The 27,079-nt window shown below is 33.9% G+C and overlaps 15 protein-coding genes across 15 annotated transcripts, besides 9 other annotated features; 7 read left to right on the top strand and 8 right to left on the bottom strand.

Annotated features, from left to right (window-relative positions):
- Nucleotides 1-32: 32 nt before the first annotated feature.
- Nucleotides 33-833, top strand: TA21395 (uncharacterized protein; the record flags this gene model as incomplete). Its single annotated transcript, XM_949345.1, is given in 2 exon segments — nucleotides 33-175; nucleotides 185-833. Coding segments are annotated over 2 exon segments (792 nt in total).
- Nucleotides 75-143: a sequence feature (1 probable transmembrane helix predicted for TA21395 by TMHMM2.0 at aa 15-37).
- TA21390 (Theileria parva Tpr-related protein, putative) lies at nucleotides 796-2,649 on the bottom strand (the record flags this gene model as incomplete). The annotated part of the gene is made up of 1 exon (XM_949344.1): nucleotides 796-2,649. One exon carries the CDS (start codon nucleotides 2,647-2,649, stop codon nucleotides 796-798), a length of 1,854 nt encoding a protein of 617 aa, XP_954437.1.
- Nucleotides 895-963: a sequence feature (2 probable transmembrane helices predicted for TA21390 by TMHMM2.0 at aa 348-370 and 563-585).
- Nucleotides 1,540-1,608: a sequence feature (2 probable transmembrane helices predicted for TA21390 by TMHMM2.0 at aa 348-370 and 563-585).
- A 432-nt stretch (nucleotides 2,650-3,081) lies between the features above and the next one.
- TA21385 (uncharacterized protein) lies at nucleotides 3,082-4,266 on the bottom strand (the record flags this gene model as incomplete). Its single annotated transcript, XM_949343.1, has 1 exon — nucleotides 3,082-4,266. The coding sequence occupies one exon, from the start codon at nucleotides 4,264-4,266 to the stop codon at nucleotides 3,082-3,084; it is 1,185 nt and encodes a 394-aa protein (XP_954436.1).
- Nucleotides 4,267-4,787: 521 nt separating this feature from the next.
- TA21380 (uncharacterized protein) lies at nucleotides 4,788-6,116 on the top strand (the record flags this gene model as incomplete). Its single annotated transcript, XM_949342.1, has 2 exons — nucleotides 4,788-5,022; nucleotides 5,134-6,116. 2 exons carry the CDS (start codon nucleotides 4,788-4,790, stop codon nucleotides 6,114-6,116), a joined length of 1,218 nt encoding a protein of 405 aa, XP_954435.1.
- Nucleotides 6,117-6,580: 464 nt separating this feature from the next.
- On the top strand, nucleotides 6,581-7,967 carry TA21375 (uncharacterized protein; the record flags this gene model as incomplete). Its single annotated transcript, XM_949341.1, has 2 exons — nucleotides 6,581-6,875; nucleotides 6,919-7,967. The coding sequence occupies 2 exons, from the start codon at nucleotides 6,581-6,583 to the stop codon at nucleotides 7,965-7,967; spliced, it is 1,344 nt and encodes a 447-aa protein (XP_954434.1).
- A 292-nt stretch (nucleotides 7,968-8,259) lies between these two features.
- Nucleotides 8,260-9,549, bottom strand: TA21370 (uncharacterized protein; the record flags this gene model as incomplete). The annotated part of the gene is made up of 4 exons (XM_949340.1): nucleotides 8,260-8,934; nucleotides 9,027-9,168; nucleotides 9,279-9,412; nucleotides 9,478-9,549. The coding sequence occupies 4 exons, from the start codon at nucleotides 9,547-9,549 to the stop codon at nucleotides 8,260-8,262; spliced, it is 1,023 nt and encodes a 340-aa protein (XP_954433.1).
- Nucleotides 9,075-9,143: a sequence feature (3 probable transmembrane helices predicted for TA21370 by TMHMM2.0 at aa 20-42, 52-71 and 78-100).
- Nucleotides 9,162-9,168: a sequence feature (3 probable transmembrane helices predicted for TA21370 by TMHMM2.0 at aa 20-42, 52-71 and 78-100).
- Nucleotides 9,279-9,331: a sequence feature (3 probable transmembrane helices predicted for TA21370 by TMHMM2.0 at aa 20-42, 52-71 and 78-100).
- Nucleotides 9,359-9,412: a sequence feature (3 probable transmembrane helices predicted for TA21370 by TMHMM2.0 at aa 20-42, 52-71 and 78-100).
- Nucleotides 9,424-9,549: a sequence feature (Signal anchor predicted for TA21370 by SignalP 2.0 HMM (Signal peptide probability 0.010, signal anchor probability 0.843) with cleavage site probability 0.003 between residues 42 and 43).
- Nucleotides 9,478-9,492: a sequence feature (3 probable transmembrane helices predicted for TA21370 by TMHMM2.0 at aa 20-42, 52-71 and 78-100).
- A 369-nt stretch (nucleotides 9,550-9,918) lies between the features above and the next one.
- TA21365 (hydroxyacylglutathione hydrolase, putative) lies at nucleotides 9,919-11,410 on the top strand (the record flags this gene model as incomplete). Its single annotated transcript, XM_949339.1, has 7 exons — nucleotides 9,919-10,158; nucleotides 10,298-10,487; nucleotides 10,557-10,748; nucleotides 10,783-10,890; nucleotides 10,944-11,085; nucleotides 11,154-11,259; nucleotides 11,300-11,410. The coding sequence occupies 7 exons, from the start codon at nucleotides 9,919-9,921 to the stop codon at nucleotides 11,408-11,410; spliced, it is 1,089 nt and encodes a 362-aa protein (XP_954432.1).
- Nucleotides 11,411-11,527: 117 nt separating this feature from the next.
- TA21360 (60S ribosomal protein L38, putative) lies at nucleotides 11,528-11,767 on the bottom strand (the record flags this gene model as incomplete). Its single annotated transcript, XM_949338.1, has 1 exon — nucleotides 11,528-11,767. The coding sequence occupies one exon, from the start codon at nucleotides 11,765-11,767 to the stop codon at nucleotides 11,528-11,530; it is 240 nt and encodes a 79-aa protein (XP_954431.1).
- Nucleotides 11,768-12,250: 483 nt separating this feature from the next.
- Nucleotides 12,251-13,180, bottom strand: TA21355 (ribosomal phosphoprotein P0, putative; the record flags this gene model as incomplete). The annotated part of the gene is made up of 1 exon (XM_949337.1): nucleotides 12,251-13,180. One exon carries the CDS (start codon nucleotides 13,178-13,180, stop codon nucleotides 12,251-12,253), a length of 930 nt encoding a protein of 309 aa, XP_954430.1.
- Nucleotides 13,181-13,785: 605 nt separating this feature from the next.
- TA21350 (uncharacterized protein) lies at nucleotides 13,786-17,369 on the top strand (the record flags this gene model as incomplete). Its single annotated transcript, XM_949336.1, has 15 exons — nucleotides 13,786-13,822; nucleotides 13,887-14,059; nucleotides 14,129-14,264; nucleotides 14,313-14,550; nucleotides 14,593-14,773; nucleotides 14,861-15,082; nucleotides 15,131-15,217; nucleotides 15,247-15,404; nucleotides 15,435-15,499; nucleotides 15,595-16,272; nucleotides 16,345-16,674; nucleotides 16,749-16,796; nucleotides 16,873-17,127; nucleotides 17,161-17,261; nucleotides 17,313-17,369. The coding sequence occupies 15 exons, from the start codon at nucleotides 13,786-13,788 to the stop codon at nucleotides 17,367-17,369; spliced, it is 2,766 nt and encodes a 921-aa protein (XP_954429.1).
- A 316-nt stretch (nucleotides 17,370-17,685) lies between these two features.
- TA21345 (uncharacterized protein) lies at nucleotides 17,686-18,084 on the top strand (the record flags this gene model as incomplete). Its single annotated transcript, XM_949335.1, has 1 exon — nucleotides 17,686-18,084. One exon carries the CDS (start codon nucleotides 17,686-17,688, stop codon nucleotides 18,082-18,084), a length of 399 nt encoding a protein of 132 aa, XP_954428.1.
- A 92-nt stretch (nucleotides 18,085-18,176) lies between these two features.
- Nucleotides 18,177-20,280, bottom strand: TA21340 (GTP-binding protein, putative; the record flags this gene model as incomplete). Its single annotated transcript, XM_949334.1, has 9 exons — nucleotides 18,177-18,565; nucleotides 18,595-18,775; nucleotides 18,854-19,198; nucleotides 19,228-19,331; nucleotides 19,398-19,507; nucleotides 19,557-19,623; nucleotides 19,658-19,745; nucleotides 19,782-20,062; nucleotides 20,097-20,280. The coding sequence occupies 9 exons, from the start codon at nucleotides 20,278-20,280 to the stop codon at nucleotides 18,177-18,179; spliced, it is 1,749 nt and encodes a 582-aa protein (XP_954427.1).
- A 151-nt stretch (nucleotides 20,281-20,431) lies between these two features.
- TA21335 (uncharacterized protein) lies at nucleotides 20,432-21,782 on the bottom strand (the record flags this gene model as incomplete). The annotated part of the gene is made up of 6 exons (XM_949333.1): nucleotides 20,432-20,540; nucleotides 20,586-20,689; nucleotides 20,776-20,922; nucleotides 21,020-21,195; nucleotides 21,284-21,371; nucleotides 21,465-21,782. The coding sequence occupies 6 exons, from the start codon at nucleotides 21,780-21,782 to the stop codon at nucleotides 20,432-20,434; spliced, it is 942 nt and encodes a 313-aa protein (XP_954426.1).
- A 164-nt stretch (nucleotides 21,783-21,946) lies between these two features.
- On the bottom strand, nucleotides 21,947-23,877 carry TA21330 (glycerol-3-phosphate dehydrogenase (gpdh), putative; the record flags this gene model as incomplete). The annotated part of the gene is made up of 9 exons (XM_949332.1): nucleotides 21,947-21,973; nucleotides 22,035-22,169; nucleotides 22,251-22,403; nucleotides 22,504-22,785; nucleotides 22,921-23,091; nucleotides 23,160-23,351; nucleotides 23,504-23,593; nucleotides 23,628-23,670; nucleotides 23,828-23,877. 9 exons carry the CDS (start codon nucleotides 23,875-23,877, stop codon nucleotides 21,947-21,949), a joined length of 1,143 nt encoding a protein of 380 aa, XP_954425.1.
- Nucleotides 23,878-24,024: 147 nt separating this feature from the next.
- On the top strand, nucleotides 24,025-26,960 carry TA21325 (serine/threonine protein kinase, putative; the record flags this gene model as incomplete). The annotated part of the gene is made up of 8 exons (XM_949331.1): nucleotides 24,025-24,477; nucleotides 24,534-24,597; nucleotides 24,665-25,263; nucleotides 25,332-25,505; nucleotides 25,592-25,902; nucleotides 25,985-26,091; nucleotides 26,189-26,412; nucleotides 26,592-26,960. 8 exons carry the CDS (start codon nucleotides 24,025-24,027, stop codon nucleotides 26,958-26,960), a joined length of 2,301 nt encoding a protein of 766 aa, XP_954424.1.
- Between the last annotated feature and the right edge of the window lie 119 nt (nucleotides 26,961-27,079).

The raw sequence follows: 27,079 nt of genomic DNA, 5'->3' as shown, positions 1-27,079 counted from the left end.
CATCAACCAAATTCCTCCTATCAACATTTAGTATGGGCGGATGGAAACACTACGAAGATGCTGGTACTCCTGTTCATGGTTGGATCTGGCACTTTTTTGACATTCTTATTTCACTTAAGATCTCTCTCGCCTATATCTTTATATATTCACTTAATTATAGACTCCGACATGCCCAGTGATGAAGTTGCTCTGTTATAAAAGCCACTCTTAACCTCACCCAACTTGAAACTAGTCATACTCTAACATTCCAAAATACTAGTGGTGGTGCTACTACTGTTCAAACGGTCATATATGAAGTCGGTGATCAATCAGCTGACATCACTAGTATCAAAGGCCAATCTAGTGATGCCACCATCAATCTAACTCTAAAATTAGGAGAAGTTACCCTCAAACTCGCAGGTGGTGCTGGTAATACTCTCACAGCCACTGGTTCAATAACCACCACAAAGACAGTCTCCAATCCTAGTAGTGGTCTCAAAAACATTCATGAACTAAAATTCACCAGCAATAGTCTCACTCAAACAGGTCTTCCTAGTGGTACTGTAACTATTGGTCCCAATGAAGATAAATATAAGACACTAACTCTCGTTGCCAGTGATGATGGTAAACCTACCAACCTTACTCTAAAACTAGCTCCTGGTAAAACATCCGATGGCGGCGGTGAAAATACCAGTCTGACACTCAACAATGACAACAATACTCTCACCCTCGAAGGTGTTATCGAAGGAACACTCACATACGATAGTGGTAATGGTACTCTAACTGGCACCATCATCGCTAGTGTCAAATATAACCTCAATGACTTCCATGACACATATAAAATAAAATACTGAGTGCTGTGGACATCTTGGGTTGGTTAACGATAGCACGAGAAATGTTAGAGTCTTTATAATGAAGTGAGTATATGAATATACCTGCAAGAGATATCTTAATAACCATCAGGATATTAAATCCAAGATAGAACTTGCCAGCAGGGTATTCAGACCATTTCTTGAATCTGAAAGTAGTAGCACCGTCGAAGTATTGTGGTGATAAAGATGGTTCGTATTTCCTGAGATCACTGATGGCACTACCATTGATTGTGATATGTCCACCCCCAGTGCCGTAATCTAGAGTAACAGTACTTTGACCAGAGATGTTGGCAGCATCTCGACCACCATCTTCATCTTTTTCGAGAGTCAGTTGGTTGCTATTAAGGGTAGCACCTCCGGATTGTTGGAGTTTAATTTTCGTATCATCATCTTTGGTAACAGATACCCTAGAACCGTTTTTGATGGTCAGAGTATTACCACTGATGGTTAGTTGGGTGAGTTTTATTTCACCACCAGGAAGTTTGATGGTTAGGGTACCAGTACCACTGCCCTTGAGAGTGATAGCCTTCTCACTGGTATGGGTTAGAGTACCATTAGTGTTGCCACCATCACTGAGGGTTATTGTATGGGTACTACCTGAGATGGCTAGTTTAACACTATTGATAGTCTGAGGAGCAGCAGAAGCAGTTCCTTCACAACCGCTACGTCCTGGATCATCACCACCAGTAACAAAAACTATCAACAGGATTACAAATGTCAGGAAGTTTAACCAATTCGTAATTATGGAGGTCCATGCCAGGACACATTTCTTATAAAAATATATAGCTTCAGAATACACTTTCTGAAGATCAGTGAATTGAGTTTTAACTATGGACTTATTAGTACCTAGTTTACTGTAGGAATCAACTAGTGAATTGAAGTTATTAATGACATTCTCCGCATTACCACCACTGGCTGCACTGTGTAGTTGTTCGGAGTAGTATTTGACCTTTGCAAACTTTAGAATCTTGTCATATAGTTTCTTGAGATCGTTGTAGGCATCATCAACGTTTTTGACATTTTGTTCATCACCATCTGATAGTGGTTGACCTTCTGCTATTTGTTCTTTGGCCTTGTCTAGTAGCTGTTGGTATTTAGCTTGGTTTTCTAGTGCTTCATATGCTTCCTTGACCTTGACGAATTGTTTTATGACATCAGTGGCCTTTTCATAGGTAGGTTGACCGGAATTGATAGCTTTAACCAGTAAGTCTGCTTTCTGTTTTAGGCCATTTTGATCTTGACTGGCTGCATCTCTGAGAGCAGTGGCTTTACCATCAAGTCCAGAAACACTGTTAGCTTCAGTGGCTTTATTTTTAAGGGTTTCGGCCAGGTTTGCTAATTCTTGGACCCTAAGTCTAATGACATTTACATAGGAATTCTGAAGGGCCTCAAATGCTTTGGTGACTTCTTGAACCTCACGTTCACTTGATGCGTCTTTGAACTCTTTCTTGGATGACAGTTTTCCATATTCGTCTGCCACAGCAAGGTACTTCTGTACGATGTTAGAGTCATCTGTACCTAGCTCAATACCTTTAAGAGTTTCGGCTGTACGAACTAGAGTATCCATTTCAGGACCGGCAGCACCTTGAAGTTTTCCAAGTGGAGTTTGTGGTTGACTAGTCTGAGCCTTAGCAGCATCTTTAAGTGCATTGGCCGCACTGTAAAATGGTTCGGCCTTCTTTTGGATCCTATAACGGATGAGCATTTGGTAATAGGTGTTCTTAACCTCAAGGTAGGCCTTTATAACAGCGGTGACCTTATCATCATTGGTTAGTTTACTATCACCAGCTAGTTTCATTAGTAGATTGTAATTGGTTTCAACGTTTTCAAATGCGGTTATGACATTAGTGGCCTCACCACTAGCATCAGTACCAGCATAAGTTTGAGCTTTAGTAGCTAGTTTTCCTGCAGCATCATATAGACCAGTACCTGTAGTACCGGCTGCTGTCTTAAGTTCTCGGGCTTGAGCATTAAGTGTAGCAAGTGGACTATTAGGCTTAGCAGCCTCAGTGACTATTGCTTGGGCTGCATTGTGAAGTAATGAGGCCTTAGTCGGCAATGTTCTGGCTTTAGTCTTGAGTCCACCTTGAGCTTTACCACCCGTTTCGAGATCAGTCTGATATGTGGAAGTAAGTTCACTGGTAGATTGATCACTTGCAGTGGCTTTAAGTGAGTTGGCCTTAGTCTCTATAGCGTTGGCTTTAGAAGTGAGTCCGTTGGCATGAGGTGCCTAAACTGTAGACCTGAGAGAAATATTTTTCCATTTTCCCTTATTATACTCAGTCTGAAGTGCTTTGAATGCAGATTTAACAGCGCCAAATTGAGATACTTGTTGTTTAGCCTTATCATTATTTTTCACAGCGTTGTACGTGGATTGAACCGAATCTGGACTAAAGCCTTCAAACTTAATAGTGACCTCTTTGGCCTTAGCAACTAGTGCAGAGCCTCTAAGATTATTAAGCTCTACGAGTAACTGTTTAAGACCCTTCTCATTTTCAGGACTAGGTTTACTAGCGGCATTTTTCAGGGCTGTGACTTTAGCTTGAGCAACAGTTTGACCACTTAGTGCAGTGTATAGTTCACCGGCTTTAGTGGAAAGCGACTGGGCCTTTCCGGATAGATTGGTAGCTTCAGCTTTAAGTTTGGTGGCTCGTTGAAGATCAGTGAATTTAGATAAAACATTGTCATAATGAGATTTAGTATCAATAATGGCTTGATATGTAGATTCAAGAGCCTTTACAGCTTTGTATTTACCAGCTACTTCGTTGAACTTCTTGATTACATCTTCGGCATTTTGAGTAGTGCCAATGGTATTGAGATTAGAGAGCGCCTGTTGGAGACCAGAGCTGGTAGTTTCTCCTACAGCATTCTTAAGATCCTTGGCAAGTTTTTTGAGATCAGCATTATAAACTTTATTGAAAGCCTCCCATGCAGAAACAACTGCTTGATACTCATTTTGATGGTCTTTATATTTATTATGTGGAGGATTATTTTGTTCCTGAACTGCTTTGAATGCACCGCTGACTGTGTCGTATGCATTTCTAACCTCAGTGGCCGGAGTAGTTAGTTCACCACTAGCAGCAGCAAGTTCTTTGAGTTTCTCACGAAGTTTACCTACAGTGCCTTCACTAGCACCAACTTCGGTGGCAAGACTACTGGCAGCACTATCATCACCAGAGCTAACTGCACCGGATAGGGCATTGGCTGCATCATATAGTTCCTTGGCCAAGTATCTTAGTGTACCAGGTGTTCTATCATCATTACCAGCTTTTTGTTTAAGTGCCTCGTCAGAAGTAGCAGTAGTACCCTGAGCTACACCTTCTAGTGAGTTGGCATTCTCATTTAGTGTTTGGGCATCACTTAGAATATCATAAGCTTTACCCTTAAGTTGTTTTGCCTTAGTTACATTGAGCATGGTATCGTAGTGTTTCTTCAGAACTGTGCAAGCACTATCAACAGCTTTAACTACAGGCTTTTCGGATTCCTCTAACTGAACATCCTATGAAATAAAAGCGAAAGCCAAAGAACTCGAGACTGCGGCCCAAGCACTTAGTTCCACTGCTGAACAACAAGCTAGTACTGGTGGTGATGTCCAGAATGCAGCCACATCACTAGCCCAGGAGGCCGAAGCACTTAAAGGAGCAGCCGATAACCTACCTAAGGATGGTGCACTTGCTGCAGTTAGTCGTCAAGCCACAGCTCTAGCTACAGCAGCCGGCAATAGTGGTGGCCTCCAACAGAAGGCAACCGCACTACAAAATGCTGCTACTGATCACGATAAGGCCATAGCAGTAATAGAAGCATTCAAGAAGGTCAAAGAAGCGTTCGATAAACTAGAAAAAGAAAAGACATACAAACAAAAACTAGGATCAACACAATCATCAGTACTAGGTACTCCTCAACAATTGGTCAAAGCGGTTGAAGGTGCCTGGACCAATGTCAAGACCGACTTCCAAACACTTTGTAAGGCACTCATCAAGGAGTTTGCAAATGAGGTGGCCACAAGGGCTACTGCACTCCAAAGAAGTGATAATGTTGTTGATGCCCAAAAGTTCAAAGACGTCAAATCCACCATCGAAATCAAAGCTGGCACCGGCGGCAGCGACAAAAAAGACATCACTGTTACCAATCTACCTCATATTAATGACACATTTAAACCTAGACGTGAAAAGTTCTACTGGATCATAGTTCCTTCTATAGTTAGTCAGTGGTTAAACTTTCTAACATTTTAATTCGGTTGATAGTTTATGTTAGTGGTGGTGAGAAATATAACTTTAAATAGATCAGAAAGCAGTTTTCGATAATATACTTTTCACAACGGCAGCCACCAAACTTGGTGCTGCAGCTGGTACAAGTGATTCCGAAGGACTTTGGAAACTCGCAAAGGAACTACATACTCAAGCCAATGAACTTCACACTGCAGTAAAGAAAAATGATGATGATGCTGCCAAAGTACTCAAGCATAAGGCTGGTGCAACTGCTACCGAAGGACTCCGAGGATTGGCCGAAACACTATATAAAGAGGCCGATGCACTAGCCACTAAAGTTGGTTCTGCTGATGGAAATGCTGCCCAAGGTCTTAGAGATGCTGTCGGTCAAGATGAAAAAAATGGACTTCGACAGGCACTCGCAGCACTTGGTGATGCTAGAGATGATCAACTAACTACTCCGGTCACTGAGGTTAGAAATCAATACAACACTGTCAGTGGGAAATTCGATGCAGTTAAGGGACAAGAAAATAATTATACCGATGATAAGGAACCTCTTTACAAAGCAGTTGAGGCTGCATGGAATGCTTTCAATGATGTGTATAAACCTGAAGAAATACTCAAAAACTCTAGTAATGATCTCCAAACCACTAGTCCTGAACTCACTAAGGATACTGTTCTAGAACTTGATGCCACTGGCACTCTAAGTGGAGGTGGTGTTAGTGGTAGTCCTCCTGTTAAACTTGCAGGTATTATAGTGGTAACCTCCAGTGATCAACAAATTGACACTCCACTCACCATAGGTGGTATTGGTAAAAGCAGTGGTGTAAGTGGAACCCTAAATCTCGCTAATGATGGTACAATTCATGTCTCAATCACTTCTGGTTCTACCACTAGTAATCTCACTATCACCCAGACTGCCTACAACAATCTCCAAAAGACTACTGATACTCTTAAGATTGGTGCTAGCAAGAGTACTCCTCGTGATCCCACTAATGCTACAGGCTATGCTCAAACTCTAAGTCTCAATAATGAAACGAGTTTTAAGAAGTACTGACATTTACTTCCTCCTAATAACATTTAATATCAACGGATGGAAACAATACCCATCCAAACACATACCCAAAGACCCAGGAAGAGGAGACTTCAACTGCAACACTGTTGAAGAAGAAACTCCTGATAATCTTGCCAATAATTGGTTTTGGCACTTTTTTGATATCCTAATAGTCATTAAAATATCACTTGCTGCTATATTAATATACTCTTTGAATTGTAGAGATTCACAGCTACTGATGGAAGTGTTATGTTACCAATACAGCTGATTATGTATTCCTAATTGTCTTCATTGACATTTTAGTAGCAATCATAATATCCCTTGCAGCAGCTATAGTGTGGACTTGGGCCTATGGATTCTGTACAGATGCTTCTTTTGATGGTACTATTACTTATACTACTAATACTACTAGGGAGGGTACTACCAATACGCTTATTATCAAATATCAGACTACTACTGGTACTAAGATGGAAAAGAAAGGTGCTATTAAAATTCCTGCGGGTAAGAATGCTGAGAAAATTGCTGACGAAATTAAGAATACTGCCCAGGATCCTGCTGATACTAATTATTATCAAGTCATTGATCGTAAAACTAAAATCACTTACTTTTTTAAACTCGATACACTTCAGGCTAAGCAGCTTACTACTGGTACTCCTATAACTGCTCCTGTTACTATTGGATATGGTCATATATTTGCTGAAGGATTCTCTGGTACTGAAGCTAAACCATCTATGATTTCAACATTATTGATTGTACTAGTTGGTATGGACTCTCGCCTATGGATACTTTCTCAATACTCAAAAAGAAGTTATTACTTATCATGATGGTGCTGTTTCTTATCCTGGCAATCTTAAACCTGAGAATCTTAGTGCTATTAATATCACCAAAATCACCATAACTGACAATAAGGGTACTAAAACTATTTATAATAGGGTTGAGGAGGGTGATACTCCTAGTATTACTATTAAAACCGATGGTGGTGAGGCTGATGGCAAGCCTGCTAATTTTAAGCAGGCTGAGGGTACTCCTACTGGTAAGGGTACTAAGAATACTATTACTCTTACAACTACTGATAGAAAGACTATTAGTATTACTGGTACAACTACTCCTGCCACTGTTCCTTTTGGTCACATACTCACTGAAACTCTTGATACCAATGCGGTTCGCTGGGAAATTGTTTCTCCTACACTCATGGTAATTGTTGGTATAATGAAAAGCCAAAGGATTTATGATCCCTATGTCTGGATGGGTAACTGGGGAGGCAGTCACAAAGAAGTTACCGCAGATGGCGATATAACACTTACCAGCAACACCAATGGAAGCTATTCTAATTCTGGTGGTACTTATACGATAACTCTCAATATCAGTAAAGCGGCATATAAGACTGGAACCGCCACCACTGAAGCACAAAGTCTAACTTTAGGTAGTGATACTAATACACTAGTCCTAACTTCCGGTGGAGATATCACTGGCGGCGGAACTCATAATCTAACTCGTGATAGTCTCACCCTTACCCTCTCTAAAGAAGATAGTAATTTCACTTCTGGAACCTACAATGTGAGTCTCAACATCACTCAGGATATCACTCTCAGTGGCAGTACCTGTAGTGACTGTAAACTCAAACGAACTACTGATACAGGTGGTAAACATACGCCATATAGTCTGGGTACCTACAACATCACTAGTAGTGGTACTACTACCTATACAGGAGATCCAGACCCCAATGACATGCACGAACAGCACAAAAATGCTAACTGTTGTATGTTTGGTAATCAGAATACTTGGTCAACTAAACCCAAGATGTCTACAGCACTCTATAATATTTTATGTGTCATGAAATATTACTTGCTGTAGGATTTCCACTCACCAGAAAGGATGTCAGTACTACATAAGACTATACCCAAAGTTACATATTATATACTATTGTATATATAATAGTATAGATTAGAAAGATATAAACGAGTTTGAAATGCGATTAATCGATTAATGGGCTGAATTGGTCCGGGGTTGCGGAGAGTTCATCCATGACTGAGCACTTGCTTAACCCAAACGATAGAGCAATCCAAAACGAATACAAATAAAATAAAACCAATAACGATATCACCGCAGATGCTGCAAACTTAAATGCTACAAAATTATTATAACCCTAACTATATATTGGGTATATAGTAGTAAGTAAATAGCTGAGTAGTAATTGGTTACATCGTTTCTGTAATTTATATAGTACAACAACTTCTGACTTTCCTTCAGGTGTTAAATCATTTGTTTCAGGTGGGAATTCGTCCTTAGAAACCTCTTCAGACTCACCTTCAGTCTCACCAGGATGAGGCATAAAAGGTAAATGGTCATAAAAACTATCAGATTCCTTTGACTTCTCACCAGCTGAACTAACACCATTTGTCGACGGCTTCGTAGAATTCAAATCTTTAGAACCACCAACTTTTCCATCAGGATTATCATACGCATTATAATTATCAACACCACCACTACCATTTTTGTTAGTGTTGTTATCTCCAAGTCTTTGTTTGAGTGCATTTCTTAAATCCTTTAGATCATCTGGATTATCCAAGTTATCCAAAACACTACTCACATCATCATCAAATCTTGCACTATCACGTTTATTGCAGTGTTTGTGATTGTGCTTGTCAACATGACTCATTGTAAACTTTGTGACTACCATTTCATCGTAGTGTGGCAACTGAGGCAAAACTCCAGTAGTATCATTGGGAAGTTTAAAAAAGTTAAACGGGAACAAAACTGAAGCATTCGGTGTCTTAAAACGAGTCACAAACGGTGCCGTAAAACCCAATAACGAAAAATCCTAAAACAATCATATTAACTATGATAGTTTATAACTATAACTACACTAATAAACAAAGTCGATAATTGATTTTAAATTATATAAGAGATTACATGTAATTCAGGAGCTTTTGGGAAGAAGTGAACGATTTCAGCCATATCGAGAGCGACCATGGACACCACTACCAATGAGAAAGCGAACAATATCAAATATAACACATACAAAAACAAATTCCGTGTAAAAGTTGAAACCAATCTAAACAATCATTCATTACACACTAACTAGAATTACTAAATATAGATGATAATTGATATGATTGGATATTAAAGTATATAATTATTAAAAGGGATTTATAAGTGACTTACCCGATTGCTCCGGTAATGAAATGTAGGAGTAGTAGAAACCAAGCTACACCCATAAGACTTGGATGAAGGTAATGAAGAGTACAATAAAGACCAGCACCAAATAATATTTGTGTAAACGATACTACCAATACGCCCTAAAAATATACTTCAATGCCAATAATATAGTTATAATATAATAGTAATAGTGGATAGATATTACATTTCTAAGGTTTAAAAAGCCTAGGAAATTTTTGGCTTTTAAATTTGAAACAAAGCCACCTCCCAGTTCCATTTTCTAATATTTATCCATATTACACATTTATCAATAGTATTTGAGTTGAAAAATAAATTTACATTGAAATTATAAAAATTAAGTGGGAAATATTGAAAATATTCGGATGTGTAAATAAATCAAGTGAGAATAATATTGTCTTGATGGTAAACACTTGATGTGATGTCGTTTTCTAATGTGTAACTAGGTGTGGGGGTCAATTTAAGCTAAAATTAATCAATTTACACATTTTATAATACCAAACCTATATATTAAAATTTTTTATTAATTTACACTGGGGAATTTATGAATTTTAGGAAAAAATTCAAATCACAACACCATAAATTACTTATTACCATTATTATTATATATTATTACTTAGTCGATTAGATGAATTTGTGGATAAATTGCGCCTTATTTAGTTATTGTATTAATAAAGTCTATTCACGTGTTAATATTCCATTTTTACACCAATTTTCTAATTTTTTACCACAACTTAACTATATTAACGTCAATAACCAAGTTAGAAGACTAAGTTACCTTCATTCGTTGGACCAATTTAATATGCCAGTTTCTTCAAAATCTAAATATTTTAATCGAAGTTCCTTATCACATAACAACTCTCTGAAGGTATTTACAATATTTCCATTTTGTTGAATATATAAAATATTTAACACTGAATTTAATTATAATAATTAAACTTGAGAATTTATGGAAATAACTTTATAATTAAGTATACATTGAGTAATTGGAAATAATATTTGTATAGAATCCAGTGGCTGAGGTGTTAATAGTACCAGTTTTACAGGATAATTATTCGTATGTATTAAAGGATCCCGAGAGTTCTAATGCACTTTGCGTTGACCCTGTTGAATATGAGAAAGTTTATAACGTTTGTAAGGAGAATGATTTGGAATTGAAATTAGCTTTATGTACACATAAACATTGGGATCATTCAGGTACTTCTATATTAATAATTAAGTAAATCTTCATATTTTACACATTATCACAGTTCTTTGGCTATTTAGTACTTTATCTGCTGTTTATCACTAATTTTCCCAAAATACTTATTAGTTATCTATGCTTAATTGTTGAATGTGTAATAGGAGGAAATAATGGTATAAAGAAATTGGTCCCTGATGTAGAAGTGGTTGGATCAAGTTATGAAGAAACTCCTGGTGTTACTTTACCAGTAAAACACGAACAAACTCTCACATTTGGTACATTATTAAGTTGATAATATTGATGATTTAGGAAATTTGGTGATAAAATGCTTAAAAGCTTCATGTCATACCTTGGGTCATATCATGTACTATGTTTACCACCCATCTAATGATCATCAACAACCATTACTATTCTCAGGTACACTTCATTAATTTATTATTTTATTGAAAATTACTTTAAAAATGGATTAGGTGATACATTGTTTATTTCCGGTTGTGGTAGATTTTTTGAAGGAGATGCCAGATCAATGATGGAAATTGTTGAAACAGTCAAATCACTACCAGAAAATACCTTATTATACTGCGGACACGAATACACACTTAAGAATTTACAGTAACCAATTTACTCCTAGCCACACTAACTTACTCTTATATATATGGAATACTAATTATTGGTTATAGATTTGCTTATTCAGTGGATAAGAGCGATGTAGTATTTAAGAAGTTAAACTGGTCTAAAGAAACTGTTTCTAAAGGTCTACCAACTGTTCCTTCTACTTTACAAGAGGTTCTTTTAAACTACTAGACACACAGAATTCATTGTTTAGGAGAAGTTATATAACCCCTTTATGCGTGTTAAGGAATTAATGAAATCGCTTGACGAACAATCTGAGGAATCAACCATGAACAAATTACGCTCATTAAAGGACAGATTCTAACCTTATTTACAAACTCAACTTTATTAAAATTTTACAAATCAATTTTTTACCAACTCCAAATCTATACAATATAATAAATAATATATATTAATCTAGGAATATATTGTTGGAATGAGATTAATTTTTCTTATTGCTGATGACTTTTTTTTCCAGATTACTTGGGATCGTTGCCTCGACCTTTGCAGCCTTGACTTGGTTCGGGACAGAGAAGGTGTAGAGGTACCTTGAGCATCTGACCTTGAACTTTGTGCTCAGAAGGCCACCTTTACTCTTTTTCTTGTATACCACCACTGACTTGGCGTCTGGTCTCTTCAAGACATTCAGATAATCCTTCAAGTCCTTTAATTCTTTCGGCATATTTTCAATACTACAGTTAATTTACTTAATTATACTATTAACAAATTGTTTCTATTATCTTGGTATTATTTCAAGAAAATTATTATCAATACAACGATATTATTACTATTTTATTGATAATTATAATTTAAATAATATTATTGGGTAATTAAAAAAATATTAATAAATTTATTATAGGATTCCATATAATCACCCCATCCAAACAAAAATCGACACACATATCTCAGTATATGCAAAATAAATAAACTAGTATATTGTATATGGAGTAGTAGAATAGATATTAGTTTGAGTTTAAAAAAAGAGCTCAGAAAGATGGAATCATCAAGGTAGATATCACCTTATGTATACACTGCGAATGTTTTTATATATATTTTTCATCATTGCTCCTTTTTTCCATATTACATACAGAAAAATCTCATTCTCAAATAGCCATGAGATTCTCCAAACACAAACCGATTTATATTACCATAACTACATCAGGGATTAATCAAAGAGTGAAAACCCTAAATCATCATCTTCCTCTTCTTCTTCAACTTTCTTTTCTTCCTTTACTTCAGAAGTTACTGGTGCTGATGGAGTGGCAACAGCGAAAGCTTCAGGATTTTCCAAAAATTGTTTGACTGCAGCCATTTGTGGGAATGTGTAATCGCTGTCCAAAACAAGTCCGACACAGTTCTTAAATCCTTCCAACATTGCATGGTCAACTGACAAAGTTGTTGGGTATCCCAACTGCCTAGATAAGGCATTAGCATAACTAACACCAAGCTTAACAACGGCTAGAATATCCTCATCAGTTACGTCAAGTACTGAGGCGTCTGAAATAGCTCCAGAGTCATAAATCTTCTCAACCTTTAAACCGTAGGAAAATGGCTTAATATTCAATTTTTGAAGTAAAGTTGCTCCTGAAGCACTAACCTTGTCATCTTTCTTAATCAAGTGGACCTCATTTTGGATCTCAATTTGTCCTTTGACAATCTTAGTGGAAATACCTAGTGCTTGGAAGAAAGATGTCTGTGAAGGGTCAAGGCCAGTTGAACCTGCAGGTATAAAAACATCAGATGGGGCAATTACACCTTGGCGTGCAGGTGCTGGAACTCTATTATTAAGAATAACTTCTCTAACTTCCATCGGATCGGCCTCACAGAACACAAAGCCGGTGTTCAGTTTAACGCACTGGGTCACCTTCTCTACATCAGGTGAGTCTGGAAAGTTTTTCTGTAAGGCAGTTCTGATAACTGTGTTCTTTCCCATAAGAATTGTTGCCATTCCTCTGAGTGAATGACGCACTGAGGCCATCTGACGAGATCCGACGTGATCCACACTGACAATCAAGATCTTTGAATACGTCTTCATCAAATTCGTCAGACGCTCAAAATATAATTTCTTCTTCTCACTCTTTGATAATTTAGCCATATCTAAAGAATTATAATATTACTATAATAATTATATTAAATTGTAGGATATATTTGATAGTGATAATAGTATAATAATTAGTATGAAAATACTTGTAGTAAAAAATCTGGATAATATAAAACTTTAAAAAATGATATTAAAATAAAAATATATTAGTAAATAAAGGAGAAATTAGAGTAAAAAAAAGATTGATGGTGGGACTGGTAGGTGGGGTGGAATGTTGGATAAATCTGAGTGATTCTAACGTAAATAATTACTAATTTAGAGTAATTTCTTTGAATAAATTGTCACATAAATCTGATTAGTCTCAGTTATTATTATAATAATTTTTTAAACCTTACCAATGTGTCAGATTAGACAATAATTTATTTACAGAAAAAAAATCCACTTCTGGAATTAAACCCCAAAATATTCCTCCTTTTTAATTAGTTTAATTAACTTTTTATTAAAATTCCTGGAATCTACTCTTTTATTAATTTTTATATTGATTTTATTTACACTATTTTTTCATTACACATTACTTTTAATTAAATTATCAATTTTTAATATGTATTATATTATTAACATTATAAATAATATATTTTATAATAATGTTACATTAAGTTATGGATGAAAAATACAAGTCATTAAAAACTAAACATGGTATCATAACTATGCTAATTGCCCTTAATACACAAAATAACTATATATTTACATATTATACCAGTGTATTATCCTGTAGATTTGCTCAAGGAAGCTTTTAAGAAGTTATATTTTGACTATGAAACTGTAAAAAATGATTTGAGTTCAAAATTGGAAGAGTTTTCCAAACTCCACGAGGAAAATTCACAACTTAAACAAAATTATGATTTATTACTCAATGAAATTAATCAAAACACGGTAATCTCCCAAGTTTAACCAATTTATACACAGTTAACTACTTAAATAGTTTTATATGATGTGGTTTAGAGATTGAAGGGAGTACAATCATGGACAAATGCATTAACATTAATAAAGGGTTCTACCCATGATACTGATTCTCAAAAGTATATTGATGAAATTAACTCACTCAAGTCTAAATTGGAAACATCAGTTAAACATACAGGTATCTCATCAACTAAATAACATAGTTATACTGTGGTATAATGTGTAGATGAATTGGAAGTGGTGAATGCAGAGTTAGAAAGAGATTTGGAAGATGTAAAAGCTAAACATAATGTAGTAGTATCAGAGTTAAAGGACAGGTTATTGGGGCTTGAAGGAATACTTAAGGATTTACAAGAACAGTTAAATAAAAATGAAAATAAGCTAATACAATATTCCAATGACATTAAACTACTCAACAATGAACTAGATAATAAGAATAACCAAATTTTCCAACTGAACCAATTGTATCCGAATTCACAGATACATACATTAATTTAGTTATACAGTCATTCCAGCTATATAGTAGTTGATTGTGTAATATATGGCCATAGAATTGAGAATGAAAAAAATGAGTATGAAAAGGATAAAATCGAGTGGAATAAGAAATTAAATGAAAAATTCAAGTTCGACTTGAGGAGAAACCATTACATTAATCTCAATAATTCTTATCAAAATCCAAATCTATCTGTATTTTCATACTAACTACTATAATTAGTTATGTTTATTACTTATTACCTTTATAGTATTGTATTAATGGTACTAATAGTGGTATAGGAAGTGTATGGAGATCGCATGAGTATAAACGAGTTAATGACAATAATAATGGAATCATTGAATGAGTTGTTCAAGTGTTGGAATAGCTGTATAAAGTTTGTACAATGCACTAAAATCAATAATGAAGAATCGGATTCGGAAGTTGCCAACGATTACACATTTATCACATTGTTTACTAACGACGTACATATACTAAGAAATATCGATACGATAACACAAAAGGTATCAAATTACATATTTATATTGTGATGAATTTATATATGGAATTAGATAACTGGAATATTAATGAGATTATGTAATGGGTTGGAGCTTTTAATTGATGGAACTGAGAAATCCAATTTTACATCATTCCTACAAGTAAGACTAAACTACTCAATTTGATTTAGGACTTGAAAGAATTATTCAAGTATCAGAGAATATATTTTTGTACTGAAAATTATTTAATACAATATTCCAATTCTGAAGTGGATAATCCAAGCACAGCTAATCCTGGCACAGTTAATCCAAATGTTAATTCCAACACAGTTAATGATATAAATTTAATGTGAGTCAAATAAAGTTAATTTATTTTTAGAAAAGTGTTTGGTTCATTTTCTAAAATTTTAACAAAATTATACAAAAGTTTTCATTCAATACTATGTAACTTTCTCAAATTATTAATTTACCAATAATTATTAATTTTAGCATTAATTAGAATTATCTATACCTTGGTATTGAGGAACATTGTGTTGTAGATTTGTCTGAAGTTAAAAGTGTAAATTATTCGAATTTATTAATTAATGAACTGATTAATGAATTTACAATTAGTTATGGAGAAACGAATTCTCAAGCTAAGGATAACTCAAATTCTGTTGATTTCACACTAAACAAGTCATACAACTTGGTATACGCATCGGTTAAGGACTTAACCGTATTATTGCTTGAGTTGAGAGATATATTATCGCATAGAATATGTTACCCTAAAATTGTTAAGGGATTGTTCCTACCATTTTCAGGAGGTACAAAGCAAATGGTACAGCTATCGGCTTCAATTACTAAACTACACGAGAACTTGGTATTATTAACAGAATCTCGCATTAACACATACATTACCAAGTTTATACTGAGCAATAATGAAGTAAATAGTACAGTAAAGTATATTGAGGAGTGTAATAAGAAGTTAGTGAACAGTGATGAGAGGATTAATTTGACGAACTTGGAAACAGAGTTGAGTAAAGCGAAAAGGAACGAGAATGAGTTGAATGAGTTGAGAATAAAGTACTCAAATGTACAAGAACAACTTTCACTGGAAACTCTCAACGCTAATAATTATCTCAATGAACTCAACTCACTCAAGAAAACTGACCACATTCAAACCATTTGCACCAATCTATTCAATGAAACTTTCAATAAATATACCATCAACACCACAGGTACAGCTCTACTCTTATTTACTCAGATACACAACTGAGTACTTAGTTGTATACTTGGTAATGAAGACATAGGTACGGATGAGAGTGTGAATGAAGAATTAATGCTGAGTAATTCAAAGATAAACAAGTTAACAAATAATATAAAATATTTAATAAAAATGGTGAATAACTTGGAAGATACTAATAATCAGCTCAAGTTGGCATTACAGGTGAATAAGGACCAGTACAAACAGGCAAAGGAGAATGAAGACTCAATACATAGGAATTACAATGAACAACTTGTTTTGATGAGTGAACATATAACAGAATTAAACAACGCAATACTAGCCAGTGAATATAAAATCGCAGAATTAACACAAACCAAAGTCTCCTGTCCATCGTGCGGTTTCAATAATACTCTAGGTAATTTCATCATACTACTATTATATAATAGAATGATTGTATATTATATAATAAAATGATAAATGTATATATAGGTTCAATGATGGGAGTGGATGATAAAGGACGTTGTTCATCTTGTAGATGTATAGTTATCTTTTCATCCAACTAATTTTTTACACCATAATCATAACATTTATTATATATTTGTAATTAGATGAGCGTATTTATTTAATGTTGGTATGAAAAAACCAGATTTTGATGTAAAAAAGGTAGTCAATGAAGAATGTGTTAAGAGATGTGTCGAGTTTATACCAAAATTTAAAGAATCAACGTTAAAAGTGGAATCGGATATAAAAGAAGGAAAATTAGATTTTCTAGACTCAAACCTAAAATTATACAAAGAAAATGATAGTAATATTAAATTAGTTGAGGAATCCGAAGATTTGGAAGATTCCGAACAATCAATAGTACTAGGTAAGGTGACACACTAACAATGTAACTATCCAGATGTTGGACTAGGAGTATTTGATGTAAAGGGCAAAACACCCTCTGAAAAAACCTTAAAAGAGGCTGGAGTCTCAGTGGTAGATGTTAAGGAAGATTTACAGGTAATTATATAGAAACAATTGTTATGTCCACGGAATAATAAATTTATATAGGCTAAAAATGAAGAAGTGCTAATTTCAGAAGTAAAAACTAGAAAATATACAAAATAGTCAAATTCTGATGACAATTTAACTTATTCATTAAATGAATAATTAATAGTCAGATATGTTTTTGAGGGAATTTATCAATTTTTCAAGTTCCAAATTTCTTCTATACTAAATTATTAAATTAATCCGTTTTCTTCCACCTTTAAGGCCAAAAAGTTAAAATTATCATACACACTAGTGGTGCATTACACATTATTCTTCCTTCATTGTTAATTTTTCAAATTCATTCCTATATTTATATTTAATTAATTTTTCAAGTACACTTTTGATTTTTTACATTTAAGTTTTAATATTTATAAATAATAATATTTGAATAAATATGGATTTGACCACGAAGTTGAGGAATTTATTCTTAGTGATGGATAATAATAAGGAGGGCGTTTTAAACGAGGCCTCGGTTGTTTTAGCCTTTCAATCTATTGGTTTCGTGCTCCCAAACGACGTAAAGGCCAATGTTACTCCCATGAACTGTACTCAGTTTGTCAACTTTGGCACACAGTTGGCCAAAAAATTACCTTCGGATGGTGGAGTCGGTGACCTCTACTCCTCACTTGCTGGTGGTAAGTCGAAGAAAGTTGACATGACTGATGTTCGTCAAGTAATGGAGACTCTAAAGCTCACAAACGCCTCAGATTTAGATACTCTTTCCTCCGTTTTAGACCCTAGAAACACTGGATACTTGGAATATGATGCTCTCAATGAGGCCTTTAAAGCTTAATCTCAATTTGATATACACATTAATATACTCATTCGTAAATAAATGTACTAATTTGTAAATAATTGTAGGAATATATTTTTAAGTTTAGATTATTATTGAAAAAAATTATCGGATTGTACACTGAATGATAAGTTTCCGATATTGAGTGTTGCTCCTTCCCTTAATCCGAGCTTTATTAGCTTTTTATTCACCTTATTTGCCTTTAATATACTTTTGAGTTTGTCCATAGTTTCTGGCAAGTCAAATCTCATCATCTTTACTTTTCTCTCCAAATACGGCGATACCACTCTAAATGTACCATCATCTTCGAGCTCTATCCGGAACTTCCTCGGGTTCAATTTTCTGAAATCATCCAAATCCTCAAATCTACCAACATCACTAGCACTCACGTCACCGGTGTAACCAACCGTGTCAAGAGCATTTTGAGAGAATAGTTTTTGAAATAATGATGAGATGAAATCCATATTTTCTCCAGTTTTCGCTAAAAATCAATATACTGGAATATTTTACCTGATATGAAATAAATTTGATCATGATTGACATGTTTTAGGAAGGAGTTTATGAGATTGAAAATGGTTTGATTATCGATTAAATCGATTTTATTAAGCAGGATTATCTCCATTTTGTTCAGTATTTCAGGGTTATATATTTCAAGTTCTCTTCTGACTGATTTATAATCCTCCAGTGGATCCTACGCCAAATTATACCACGGAATTAACTGGTGACTAAAATAGGGGGAATCTAGTTTAATAATTGGTTATTAATAAACCTGATTAGAGGAATCGATAATGTATGATAAAATGTTAGAATTTTCGATTTGTCTGAGGAAATCATGACCAAGTCCTTTTCCTTGACTTGATCCGTCAATTAATCCTGGGACATCAACTAAACTTATTCTTTTCCTCATTTCACTATTTCCAACTTCTACACTATCATCCATTTGATCCATTTCATCAATATCTTCATCTTGTTCATCAATATCTTCATCTGAATCATAACCACAACTATCAAATTCCTCTTCATACTCATATCCTAAGTCTCCATCTTCATGTTCAGTCTCAATAACATCAGAATTACTAGTATTATTACTACTGTCAACATCATCAGTAATTTCCTAAATACATGTAAAATGTATAAAAATACTTGATTATTGATTAATACTCCATGTATGGGAAATTTGGTACTGAATGGGAAATTTGCTATTCTAGGTTTTGCATTTGTTAATCTTTTTATTATAGAACTTTTCCCTAAAAATTGAAATATTGTCAATTTTATAAAATACTGTTAGTTGAGAAATATGTTTAAGAAATTACCTGAATTAGGTTTCCCTATTAACGCAATATCAGAATACCTTTTATATATTAACTTGACAATTCTTTTAATACCTTCTTCACCTCGTTCACATATTCTTGGATCAACATTACTATAACAAATTAACACAAGTTTAAATATCATTGTATCTATTGACTTACAATTTAGTAATGAAATGTCTATTGCCCTTACCACCTCGACCGCCACGTGCTATTCTTACTTTATCTCCTAATTAAATATTACTGCAATTTGTAAATCATACCATCATTTTGAAGAGTTGCTTGTACATTTTCTTCTGATGTTATTACTGTACCTTTTGGTACATATAAATACATATCCTTACCCTTTCCCTATTATAATTATTTGAACTATTTACAAAATATAACATTAGGTATGTATATGAAATTGGGACTAACTCCATTTTTATTTGAACCTTTACCATTAACACCATCCTCTGCTTTGTACAGTTTGTTTGTGTCAAACCATCTTAGATCACTTACTGATTCATCACATTGGATATAAACGTCTCCTCCTGGACCTCCGTTTCCACCATTTGCGCCTCCCAGTGGCACATGCTTTTCCCTCCTAAAGGACATACAGCCATCTCCGCCGTCACCACCGCTTACTTTTATTACACATAGGTCTACCAACTTATAGTCAGACCAATCTAGGGGAAGATACTATTTTGTATTTAAACTTACCATCTTCTGTTAAATACACTGATTTTTTTAATTTATTATTTGAACTATTTATAAAATTGTAAAGGTTTATTCTACTATTATTATTGTTGAAAATTATCTTGGAATCAATGAAAATGTTGATTTTTTCGAGGAATGTAAAAAATGTGTAAAATATTAAAAACCTCAAGATTCCTAATATTTTCATTAAAATTAGCTATTTTTATCATCTTTCTCAGCTAGATATAATATTATTAATATTCGCCATGGAATTAATAAAATGACGCTCAAATTACAGAAATAGCAACCCATATAAATATAGTGTATTAAATGACTTAACAATTAACAATTTAAATATTTTAAACAGTATAATAATCATCAAATGCCCAGGGATTTTTTTCCAAAAAATCTTCCACTGCCTCTTTTATATGATAATTTGGTACCAAGTCACCCATTTTACAAACTTCTCTACATTAACATTAGTTTTCCTATAAAGTAATTAGCTAAATTTACCTTGTAATTGGATCATATTCTCCGTTACACAGCAAATGTGTTTCCAGCAATTTTCTCTCATAAGTTAATCCACTCGATGATATCACTGGATCTCTCATCAAACACTATATAACATTGATTTAAACTACATATCATAGTATATACAGTAAATATAGTGTTTATAACTGGTAATTAGTAATAATCACAGTACCATAGATATTTTACAGCATAAATATGGTGGAATATGTTTCTCTTTAGATTTGGTAATATAATTTCTAAAAAGTTCCAATTGCTGTATTCTTTCTCCATATTCTTCCAATTCCATTCTATTCTCTGACTTTTCCCTCTCAATTAATTCCTATACACAATATATACCTTTACATACTATTTAATATTGTTATGTATTTAACTACTGTTATATGGTATTAGGGTCATTTTATCTGTAAAAATAATACTGATATGAATGTATAGAATGAATTGAGTGTATTATTGAATTGTATGTCTTGCGATTCCCAAATGGCTTTTTTGGCCTTTAATATCTCATTATCGATCTCTTCTATATATGGCACTTTATAATGTTCTGATAAACACTTTGCCTTTCTCAACTTCTTCATACCCTCCACAGGGTCACCTATATACAGTTATTAAGTGTCAAATACACACTGTTAAGGATTAACTATATAAATTAGGTTATATAAAGGAAACTTAAAGAGCAATACCTAAATTAAGAAGCGCCTGTCCCAAATAATAATGTGCTTTAACTGAATTTTCCTCCAAATTTAATGCCTGTCTTACATCAGACTCCACCTAAATCCAAATTTAACATCAACCAAACATTAAAATAATATTATCAAAATGAATAATTATATTTTGGTGGAAAATAATGAAAAAATTTATTACCAGATCCCATTTATTTTGTTTCTTATAACATAATGCTCGATTAGTATAAAATTCGTGATTATGTGGATACACTTTAATTGCTTTGGTATAGTAATCTATTGCTGATTCAAGGAATCCTTTTTTAAAGCTTTCGTTCCCTAGGTTTCGGTAGTCCTCAGCCTTCCTAATTTTATTCCGGTCCTTATGAAACTCAACGTTTTCGTTCGCTGAATAAATCGCGTGGTCGATGTCATTGAAGGTGATATTGTAGAATGTGTCAGTTTTCTTCTCTTCTAGAGAATCCAAACTTGTTAAATCCCTACCATCATCTTCATCCATTATCACATTATCTCCGAACTAATATGTTACAAAAATAAAAAATTTCTCATCAACATTAATATAATTATTTTTTTGATTATTTTTCTAATTTTAATGTTAGATTCTATTCAACTCCCCATACCATTCATACACTAATTTAATATATATTAACAAAATTTAATAAATTATTCAAAAGACTCCAGCTCCTCCGTCTAAAACACAATGTTAAAATGTTGAAAATATTGTTAATAATGGGAATATTAAGGGTTATACTGAGAGTGAGTTGATAAGTTCTGACGGGTGTGTTGACTCAAATGCTACTTTATAGGTAACGTGAAAGAGAGGGAATTGTTCCAATAGGTTATGTGTTTTCAATACTTCATATACTTCATGACATGTTGATACTCCCTAAACATTACACATTGTAATTTAGGTTTATGACAAACTATTATAAAAATACTATTAATGTTTATGTAAATAATATTTTACTTGTAATTTTTGGCCGTTAAGAAATTCCTGTTCAATTTCATTCCAGGACCTTGAGCCATGTTTGGCTGCGAATTCAGCTGCGCATCTCACATTTCTTCCACCAATACAGGTGGTTATGAGATCAGCAACTCCGGCACTCTCGAATACCACTTCCTACACATACCATATACTCTAACTATTACTTTTATGGTATTAACTATCCATGAAAACTGCTAACTAGTTAAGAGAATTATTAAGAAGCAACGTAACTAACCTCTGAAACTGTTGGGAAAAAGAGTTTGGCAAATTTGTGAATTTCAACAAGACCAATACGCATAACAGCCGCCTTAGTATTAGAGCCCAGTCCAAGTCCGTCGCAGAATCCGGCAGAGAGTGCAACAACGTTCTTGATTGCACCGTAGACTTGGATTCCAGCTACGTCCTTGATACACCTAATCTTAAAGTAAGGCCTATCAAACAAGCGTTGCCACACTTTCCCTTCCTCCTTTGTTGTATATGCCACTGTTGCCTCACTAAACTCTTCTCTAGCAATACACTAAAATTTATTTAACAAGGAATCATTGGACATTATCCAGTCATAAGTATTATATACTCAATATATACAACTACTAAGGTATATATAACTAATTAGAAGGTGTATATAACATAAATATTTATGTAAGATTAATACATTTGCAACGTTCGCTCCTGAAAGTGCAGAGCATGGGATTCCAAGTTCGCGTTCAATAACATCGGAAACTAAAACGGGCTTGTTGTCCAATATCATAATTCCCTTAACCAACGTCAATGCCACAGCTTCTTTCTTCAGCAAACCACTATCCTTAATCTTCATAGCTGTACTCTATAACCATAATTATCACATCTACTAATATTCTGTGAAAACTAGTTATTTATGTTATGGATTAAGACCTTGACAAATTGATGTGGGATGACGAAAATAAACAAATCAGCATCTTTAACACATTCATTGAGATCTGGAACAGCGAGAAGGTTATCTGGTAGTTTAATTCCAGGCAAATACTTTTTATTCTCATGAGTTGTGTTAATCAGCTCACTCAAATTCACGCCATCGACCTTCTCCTCCAATACCCACATCCTTACCTACACACAATACTATTTTCACAATTATATAATCACTAAATAACCAAATTAGTGATGTGTTAAATAATAACAAATATTTTGCAATTAAGATGTTAGATGTAACTGTAGAAGGAAATTTAAGCTAATTCTAAAATTGTTGTATAGAAAATTACCGTTGGATTGAAAAGGTTGAATTTGGGAGTATTTTCAGAAATAACCTTAGCTGCTGCGGTTCCCCAATTACCGCATCCAACTACTGTTACCTAATTCATTTCCTATTAGTTATCAAAGAATTACCTTCTTTCCAACCATCTTTAACAATAAAGACGATATTCCTCTTCTTATTATCAATTTTAGCGATTATTTATTAGTTATATTAGTTTCTAAATGGCAAAATAATTTGAGTAAATATTGGGTTAAAAAAAGGGTTTCCTTAACAATAACAATAGTTTCGTCAAAACAGTTTATAAATATTTTATGTGTAATTTTTTCTAGACTCAATTCCCCATCCAAACACGTTAATTTCATTACAATCGTTACACCCCATCCATAACTTGTATAAATACTTACGTACTCACTATACATACACTCCCGTTAATATGTAATTATTTTAATAAGAAAAATTTTGTTTTTTAAAAATTTTAATATTTTATCGCAAATTGTAAAATCATATTAATTGATTTTGTCAATTAAAATGAGTGATAAGAGTTGGATTTCCGATGAGAGCTCAACTTCAGATTTAAATATAAGCAGAAGTCGCAGGAGTTTATCACATTCCAGTAATTATTCACAACATTCTTCACATTCCTCATCATATAGGCATAGTTCAAATAGACCAAATAGGTCACCTTATAGAGATAAATCGTCAAATAGAGATCGGTATACCCATAGAGACCGAAATTCATATAGAGATCGATCCATTCATAGGGATAGACACTATAGAGATAGATCATACAGAAATAGATCGCAGAGGGATAAACCATATAGAGATAGATCATATGGGAGCAGTAGACGTAGTAACAGTATAGTAAATAGAAGTAGGAGAAGTAATAGTAATCATAAATATAGTCAAAAAATAGTTGAAAATAAACATTATAGATCCTATTCACCACATCACACTCATCGGCACCCGTCACATACACTAAAGGTATTTGTTACTCTTTTATATAAGTTTTTGTTGATTATGTTAATATATGATATTAGGATGAAGAAAAGGATACAAAGAAGAGAAAATATTATTATGAAAAGAAGCCAATCTCAAATTCACGTATTTAATAATAATTAAATAAATAGTTATCTATTATTACTGTTGTTTGAGTATATTAATTGTTTAGCTGAGGAAGGAGAAATTGAGGAAGTGGTACTAGAAGAGGAAGACGAAGACTTGGACAAATTTCTCGAATCAAGACGTAAAGAACGACATAAACTCATTTTAAAACATTCTATCCAAACTGATAATTCATCTGATACCGCCAACACGACTGACCTGCTAGATAATAATACTCCACAAGATTCCTTAAAAAATGAAAATTTGAATAAAGAAAACAAAGAAATTGAACCGGAAGAGGTGAAGGATAAAAAATGTATAAATCCATTTTCACTGTTAATTTCACATCTTACACACGTCACTGATAATACTCCAACCCCAAATACTGAACCTGAAGATAATAAAGAGTTAAATTCTGTGAATTCCGAAACACCAGGACAAACGGCAAGCGCTGAAACGGGAATAGATAGCGTAAAAGAAGAGTTGGAGGATGATATATCACCAATATCACAAACAGTATCAGAATCGCCAAATAAAGATATGACACCAACAAATTGTGACGAGACAACTTCTAGTACAAACGTGTATTCAGATTTACAGAAGAAATTGTTACTAGAAAAGCAGAAATTGCGTAGTTTTATCATTAATATGAAGAGATCTGAACAGGTAAACTATAAATTCAGTTACATATACTTCAAATAGTTATTCTAGTGGGTTTAATGTATGTATTGTAGGATGAGGTGGAAGAGGAAGTTTTAGAGGAGGAGGAAGATGACATGGACATGTTTTCTACAAATGTTGATGAGAGTGCTGTGAAAAAGAGAAAAGTAGTTCGTCGAGTTATTACCAACAAGTTGGAGAACCGTTCACTAGCTGAAAATTGGAACGATTCTGAAGGATATTATCAGGTAATATATTGCCAGATAAATAATTACATTTTCCTAGTTAAATGCAATAATTTATACTAAATTACGAATGGTAAAAATAAATTTAGGCTATGATTGGTGAAGTGATGAATGACCGTTACAGTGTGATAAGTGAATTGGCGGGCAAGGGAGTTTTCTCATCAGTCTTGAAGTGTTATGACTCAGTAGAGAATAGGAATGTGGCAATAAAGGTTATCAGGAATAATGATATGATGATAAAGGCAGCGGAGAAGGAAATGGACATTCTACGCCGCCTCAACGAAACTGACAAGGAAGATAAAAAGCATATAGTCCAGCTCTTAACATCATTTCGATACAGAGGACATTTATGTATGGTCTTTAATTGGTATTGGGGAAACCTAAGATCACATCTCAAAATGTATGTCAAACAACTATTTATCCAATATATTAATTATCTGATAAATACACACAATATTAATTAGTATATATAATGAATGTAGGAATGGGAAAGGATATGGATTGAATATATCATATATACACTCATATACAAGACAATTATTCATAGCATTAAGACATATGAAAAAAAATAAAATTATGCACGCAGATTGTAAGATTTATTATACTTTTGTTTCCGTAGTATAGTTATCGATACATATGGTGTAATAATAAAATTAATGATAAATATACCAGTAAATATTGTGTAGTGAAACCGGATAATATATTAGTGAATGATGATTATAATAAAGTGAAGATTTGTGATCTGGGATCGGCAAGTGATGAGTCGGAAAATGACATCACTTCTTACTTGGTCAGTCGCTTCTACAGAGCGCCTGAAATCATACTTGGCTGTAGATATAACTGCAAAATTGATGTTTGGAGTGCTGCCGCTACCATTTATGAATTAGCAACAGGAGATATACTCTTTCCGGTAATCCATTTTATACAATCAATTCCTTCTATTTCCCACTTCTTCTAGTTACCTATATACTCTAGACCAACTAGTTACATATTTTCTACTAAATTCCCAGATATATAATTACAATTTTCTTATTTCGATAGTATAATTATATCGTATTTAGTATAATTAGTAAGCTAATTGATAAATAGGGCCGTAATAATAACCACATGCTGAAGTTAATGATGGAGTTCAAGGGGAAAATCCCAAGTAAGATGATAAGAGCAGGACAATTCTCAACAAACCACTTTGATGAGAATTTAGACTTCGTATACACGTCAACAGACCCACTCACAAAGACGACAGTGACGAGAGTAATACAGGACCTCAGACCGACCAGGAACATCACAGACGCAATCTTCGAAAGACAGCCATGGACAAAAGCAAACTCACCCAAAAAAGATGTACTCATCAAAAAAATAAGACAACTAGGAGAATTGCTGGAAAAATGCCTGACACTGGACCCAAACAAACGCTTCTCACCAGACGACGCACTTCAACACCCATTTATACGCAGCTAATTTATTGGGTCACTATGTGCTATTTATATGGAATCTTATGTAGAAATTGGCCCAGTCAATTATGTAAGCAGCTTCACTCATTTATGTTTTAGTTCCTAGAAAGACCGAGAAGAGTTGTC

Source organism: Theileria annulata, chromosome 1 (assembly GCF_000003225.4).
Source record: "Theileria annulata chromosome 1, complete sequence, *** SEQUENCING IN PROGRESS ***".
In the NCBI taxonomy this organism is placed as follows: Eukaryota; Apicomplexa; class Aconoidasida; order Piroplasmida; family Theileriidae; genus Theileria; species Theileria annulata.
This window is presented reverse-complemented; position numbering and strand designations above follow the sequence as displayed.